Raw genomic sequence first — 6,812 nt, forward strand, 5'->3', positions numbered from 1 at the left:
TTGGTGTCTGACAGCCTGGGATTGTGTCCAGCTGGAAGAGATAAGAGGCACTGTTGTTGATAAACCTGTCCTCCCTCCTGAGAAACCAAGAAGCAAGCTGAATCACTATCACCTTGTGTGAGAGACATGGGGTGTGCTTATGCAGAGACACCATCTCCACTCGGATTACATTGTATGCAACCAAACACTCAAACCCCTTTTCCGTAGTTGTACCAGATAACAAAACCAATCATGTTGATTCCACAGTTTATTTGTAATGCAACATAAATGGCCACCATATGCAACCAACTGTCCAATTTACAGCATTAAGAATACAAGATATTTAAACACCATAAATGAAGGGCCTTCACGAATGTGTTGTGTTCAGTCAGTTATTAAATATTAATAAAATGAGGTGACCTCCTCCTCCCCCCCCCCCCCCCCCTTTAGATTCTCAGTCAAGCTTCATCCTTTTCTCCGCTCTCTGTCTCTGTCTCTCTCTGTGTGTGTGTGTGTCTTCCTAACTTCTTCCTCTCCCCCCCCCCCTCCCCTTACACCCACACCTTGCCCTTCCCTCCCTCCGAACCCCCTCGCCCCCCGCAGCAGCCCCCCCCCAGGCCCCGGTGCTGGGTGGCGGGCAGGTTCTTGTAGACGGCGCGGCTGTAGGGGATGAAGCAGAGGCCCAGCTGGAGGTGGCGGGCCAGGCGGCAGTAGGCGGCCAGGGCCAGGACCAGCAGGGGGGTGACCAGGAGGAAGCCCACCACCAGCAGGGCCACACAGCCCCCGTCGCTCAGCAGGTCTGAACAGTACGGGGAGGTCCCGTGGGGCCGCACCTGGAGGGGGGAGGTAGTGGGGGAGACGTGAAGTGGACAGGAGAGGAGAGAGTGAAGTGGGGGAGGTAGTGGGGGAGTGAAGTGGACAAGAGAGGAGACAGAGGCGTTAAATATCATCACTGTGATTTCTGTCACTTACAATACACTATGGCTACATGACTGTCCTATGTATTGTCGTAGAAAAGGTTTTAATATTTCCTCTCTCATTCTCCCGTGTGCCTGATCTGCTGGACGTGTTGGATCATGGGAGAACCACAAAAGCAACAGGACGGTCGGAGCGCAGAGGGCGATGGAGATGATGCGGCGCTGGTGGAATGTGTGTCTGAGGTGAGGACAGACATGGAGCAGATGGACACGCACGCATCCAAACTGACCCCACTCACGTGCCCCTCCACGGGGGGGGAGACTGATAAACATGCTAAGCACACAGCTGTGAGACCTCGTATCATGCGTGTGCTGTACATGTAGATGGGAGGGTTCCATGGTGCGGAACAAGGAGATGAAAGTGTTGGGGGAGATGAAGGGGTGGAGGAGGAAGAGAGGTGGAGGGGAGGAGTGGGTCGTCCTTATCTCTGACGTCAGAACGGGGGGAGTGGAGGGAGAGGGATGAGGAGGCCTGAGTAAGGGGGGTGGTATGGTGGAGGAGGATAGACACATAGCGGGAAAAAGAGGGGTCAGGAAGAGGCCCACTAAGGGGTGAGGGTGGGTACACCCATACCATATAAACTCCCTGACAACTATGTCCATGTTTATTTAAACTGATAGATGTCTCACCCAAGGCATGCTTCATCATGCTTCTCATGAGAAGGCACGCCAGGCATTCCTAGCTGCGGAGGATTGGGAGCTGGATTGAGGTTTGTAGCAGCTCTGGACACTTAAGATTACTTTCTATGTTCACCTCTGACCAGGCAGTCAATGTCAACCGCGACGGAGTTCGAATTCCTGGCTGTCAAGCAGAGAAGGAAAGCCCCGGAGCCTCAAACGTAAAGCGCTCTCTCTCCTTTTCTCATCTCACTCTTTCTTTTCTTTCATTTTCCCCCTCTTTAAAGTCCTAGCTAATCCTCTCCTAATCTGTCACATGGGGTCCTAATTGGGCAGAGAGAAGAGGAGGAGGAGGAGGACGAGGAGAGGGAAAGGAGAAGCCTGTTTCTGGGCTGAGCCATTAGTGAGGTGACCAGTGGTGCAGTCACCCTGTCACCCATTCACACTCCCTGACCCACTATGACCTGCTGAGTGAACAACCGGGGTCGAAGGAGACCCACTCGGGTCAAAAGAGAAGGTTTGCACCCATTGAAATGTACACATTCCTTTTCATTGTTTTGACAGGGGTGCTAAAGCATCAGTCATCACATTTCGCTCTTTGATTTGTCTGACTGTGATGTTGTATTTGTTCCCTAGTTAATCCTTAACCCAGGTCTCTTTTAAAAGTTCTCTCAGCTCTGACCGCTCTTCTCTAAAGTGTCTCTCTCTCCCAGATCTGAGAGGAGCCCATGTCTGATCTGATTATCTAACTAACCACAGGTCTGGCAGGCCAAACCCAGCTCTAATCTGCAGGCAAACTATTCCAAACTCGTGGGCCGCAAATGTCACTTTTTTGGGGAAAATGTATCGTCCCTTCTCAACCATCTCCATCACTGCTGGTGTCTGCTCTGGCAGTCCTCCCACTCAGCTTAGTAACACATCCTTTTACATTTACATTTAGTCATTTAGCAGACGCTCTTATCCAGAGCGACTTACAGTAAGTACAGGGACATTCCCCCGAGGCAAGTAGGGTGAAGTGACTTGCCCAAGGACACAATGTCAGTTGGCATGACTGGGAATCGAACTGGCAACCTTCAGATTACTAGCCCGACTCCCTCACCGCTCAGCCACCTGACTCCAGATGACTGAGCGGTTAGGGAATCGGGCTAGTAATCAGAAGGTTGCTAGTTCGATTCCCGGCTATGCCAACCAAATGACGTTGTGTCCTTGGGCAAGGCACTTCACCCTACTTGCCTCGGGGGAATGTCCCTGTACTTACTGTAAGTCGCTCTCGATAAGAGCGTCTGCTAAATGACTAAATGTAAATGTCTACTCCTCCAGTGTATATAGCCTCATACCCATCTGTAATGTACACACAATTGAATTACGAGTCTCAAATGCAAAACACAGCCCAGGAATGTTCCGAAGCAAGTGTGTGTAGCCTGCGCAAACACAAGTCATGTGACCCCTCTCCCCTCCTTTACCGTAGAGTGGCAGAGGAACCCGAACATCACCATGACGATGGCGGGGGTGAGGATGAGGCCGAACACCAGTCCGGCCAGGCAGGCGTTGATGGTGGCGATGACGAGGTTCTGGGCGGTGACCAGCACGGAGCACGCCCAGCAGTCCAGCGAGCCCCGCAGCTCCAGGGGCGCGTCGCTCCCCCCGCCCGCGCTCTCCGCCGCAGAGTACGGGGGCGGGACCACCACGCCGGAGGGGAGGGTCCCTACCGGGGCGGTGGAGGCCAGGGAGTTGGAGTGCTGGTGGTGGGCGTGGTGGTGATGGTGGTGGTGGGACAGCTCCTCAGACAGGTCAAGAGCCTGGTGGTGAGCTCCCTTCTCCAGGGTGCCACTCATGCTCATGATGGACTGAAGAGAGGGGAGAAGGAGGGAGAGAAAGCGAGGGAGGAAGGCGGAGGGATTTAACAGGTGAGCCTAATGCAATCTCTCCATGCCGTTGTAACGTACTGTCCCTCATTGTAACCCATGTCTTCCCCTCCTGTTACAGAGTCCCCGAGTCACAGTTCACACATGGGTCACAGGGTCTTATCGCTGTGGCAACAGGAAGCCAGCCGGCTTGTGATGCTGGCCTATCAGAGCACAGTGATGATGGTTATCTTGACAGCTGACAGGTCCGAAGGGAAGGGGCTTAATTACCATGCAAGCGTGTACCAAAGGATGATGGTGGAAGAGGATAAGATGGAGAGAGATGAAGGTGAGAGGGCTGCTTCAAAGGATGTTTGTGTACATGGTGTGTGTGTGTGTTTTGGGGAATGTGTCACATCATACTAATCATGCATAGACAATATGAACATTAAGTTTTAGTGCGACCAGTAGTTATTAAATGAAGTGAAGTATTCATAGGCAGGCCTCCACATCTCCAGTGTCCCTAGCCTGTAGTGTCACTGGTTAACAGAGAGGTAAACACAGCTGTTAATCTGTCATCTTCCTTCCAGATCCAGAGAGAGTCCTGCTGGCATGGCCGCCTAGTGTGTGTGTGTGTGTGTGTGTGTGTGTGTGTGTGTGTGTGTGTGTGTGTGTGTGTGTGTGTGTGTGTGTGTGAGGATACCCCATCCCTCCCCCAGCAAGCGAAGCATTGCCCCCGCCGACCTGAGGACAATAGCCCTGGGGCAGTCAGCTGCCAGACCCCCCCCCCCCCCCCCCCCCCCCCCCCCCCTCCCTGGCAGAACTCTAACTCAGACACCAGGCACCCATCACCCCCAGGACCATCCATCTCTTCTTGGCTGGAACGGTAAGCCAAGGCCTTCCAGGAAGTGCAATCAACTCTCCACACTACTACTGTTAAGGCCTTTGCACACCGAGTCTGAAATTTGTGTCCGAAATGTTCGCACGTAAAATAAAAAAAATACGATCTCACGTTATGTCAATCACGCTTACACACTGCCTCCGAAACCTTCGTCCGTCCAAAAAAAGTTTGGATCGGGTTTGATTTTCTGCTTTTTTCGCATCCATAGCCAGCATTCTGAGAGGTTTTTTGGCAATTCAGAGCCACAGAATTTTGAGGCTGACGATTGCGAAAAAACGCATACCAAAATTTCGGACTCAGTGTGCAAGGGCCTTTAGTGTCGTCCTTTCCATTGAGATCCATCCCAAGTATGCCGAGGTGAGTCAAGTATACTAACAACTGTTGAAGCTGTGTGTGGGTGGTCCTCTATCCCATAATACCCACTAAACTCTATGGTAAATGTGACGTCCGTGCCGAGAGGTCCTGAGATGCTGCTGGCGGCTGCCTCCTCATGTTGTTTACTCTGCATGACTCACTCCTATTGTTTTTAAAGTGGCGTTTCTGGGTGTAATGTCACAGGGGGTCAGGACTGGTAACCGGGGGAAACGTATTGTGGCGCTCGCTTGAAATACATCTGGTCGCTCCACCCATTCGACTCGCTGTACTCTTGATTCTAGGAATAACACGTCATTGTTGCTGTAAAAACCCTCTTGTTTTTGTCTCCTGACAAAGTTGAAATCGTACTGCTTTTTCTTATGAAGGCTAGGAAAGGTAATAAAATGCCTTGGTGCTACCTTAAGTCCCTGGTACAGTTCTGACTGAACATTATTAGTTTACTCAACACTGCTGGGACTCCATCACTAAACAGTTCACATGGTTCTATTCAGAGTTCTATTGTTCTATAATTCTATTGTCTGCTGGCCCTGTCTGCATGTATTCATTGGCAGTCTAAAACTTCAGTCATTAAGTACAAATAACAAACCAGCCACTTAAACTCTCTTTAAAAGTAGGAATTTAGAGTATTCGCACACGCACAGAAGCCTAGCTTGTTGAACTGTGTGTGTGTGTGTGGGGGTTGTGGTTTCACTCACATAGTGATGTGGAGCCTGGTAGATCTAGCTCTGGTTCTTCCCCTGGTTCTTGCTCCTCTCTGTTCGTCTGGAGTTTGGGGATGGGAACCCACAGTCTCCTCTGTCAGATGAACGTGATTCTTGGTCTCTTCTGCTTCTCTCCGTCGGGAGGCAATGTAGAGGAACTGCACGTTTCTCCTGTGTAGAAGTCGGGGTCTGGTGGTGCTGTTGCTGCTTACTCTGTCGGGAGGTTCTCTCTTCCCTTTGCTTATCTGGTGGCGGTATGCTGGTATGTGGACCTCCCGCTGGTCTCTCTCTCTCTCTCTCTCTCTCTCTCTCTCTCTCTCTCTGGTCCGTTGTGGCTCTTCTCCCACCAGATAGTGGCGAGAGCCTCCCTTGTGCGTTCTTTGTAATGTGAAGCTGATGTCTTCTCTCTTCAGGACTGTCCCACACCTTTTAAACTCTTAAACTCCTCTTGTCCCTCCTCTGTCTGAGTCTCTTAAGAATTATAGATGCCCCCCCCCCTCTCTCTCTCCCACATCCCCCCCCCCCCCAATGCGCGCTTCCCTTAACATGTCCAGCATTACTATTACACTCCCTCCCCCCCTCCCAACCATTATTATTCCCTCCCTCTCTGTGTCAGTTGGAGCTGAGTGTTAGGGGGCCATACAAAGGCAGCTGGCCTGATAACTGGACGTGCAGAGAAAGGGGGGGGGGGGGACAGGAAAGGGGGAGATGGTGAGAGAGACGGCGTCTGTGTGCATTCGAGGAGCTGCAGAACAGAACTGATCATGTGTAGTGACCAAAGGATGACATGAAGAAAGAGACGGAGAAGTGATAAGAGGCCGGTAGATAAGGGGGGAGGGGGGAGATCACAGGAGCAGTAATTAGTGATTTCTGACCAGATTGTACGCTTCTCTTTTAATTTCTCTCCTCCTCTTTGAGGTGGGTGTATTTGTTTACCTATAGACCTCCGCTGGGTATATACTCCCTGACCTGCCCACCGGATAGGGTGGCGGCGGTCCTGGGTGGAGCAGTGGGAGACAAGAAGCTGCATCAGTTATGTAACTTATCACCAACTTGGATGACTCTTAGAAGTTTTACATGTACAAGTTTGTGATTACAGTGGAGAGTTTTGTAATGGGTACGTAGGATGACTGGGTGTGTTGGCAGAGGGGACAAATAAGCAAAAGAGAAAATAGACTGACTAAAGTCAACCGTGGTTGAATTGTGTTGCAATGTGTAACCAAGCTAGAAACCACCCATCCAGATAAGTGTACAACTGGTTTGATTTATGTTTTATACATGTGGCATATTTCGGGCGCCAACTGTTCTGGCTTCTGTAGGCCTAGCATTGGGGTCAGATGGATCTTTCATGAGACAAATATAAGACAAATCTTTGTGTTCGCTGATTCTGATTATTCTTCCTTCCTTAGGGAGGAAA

General features: G+C 50.9%; 1 protein-coding gene across 1 annotated transcript; it reads right to left on the reverse strand.

Annotated features, from left to right (window-relative positions):
- Positions 1 to 530: 530 nt before the first annotated feature.
- tmem88b (transmembrane protein 88 b) lies at positions 531 to 5,705 on the reverse strand. Its single transcript, XM_067261719.1, has 3 exons — positions 5,390 to 5,705; positions 3,038 to 3,421; positions 531 to 812 (listed from the first exon to the last, which is right to left on the reverse strand). The coding sequence occupies exons 2-3, from the start codon at positions 3,413 to 3,415 to the stop codon at positions 531 to 533; spliced, it is 660 nt and encodes a 219-aa protein (XP_067117820.1). The 5' UTR covers positions 3,416 to 3,421; positions 5,390 to 5,705.
- Between the last annotated feature and the right edge of the window lie 1,107 nt (positions 5,706 to 6,812).

This window comes from Osmerus mordax, chromosome 23, assembly GCF_038355195.1.
Source record: "Osmerus mordax isolate fOsmMor3 chromosome 23, fOsmMor3.pri, whole genome shotgun sequence".
Classification (NCBI taxonomy): Eukaryota; Metazoa; Chordata; class Actinopteri; order Osmeriformes; family Osmeridae; genus Osmerus; species Osmerus mordax.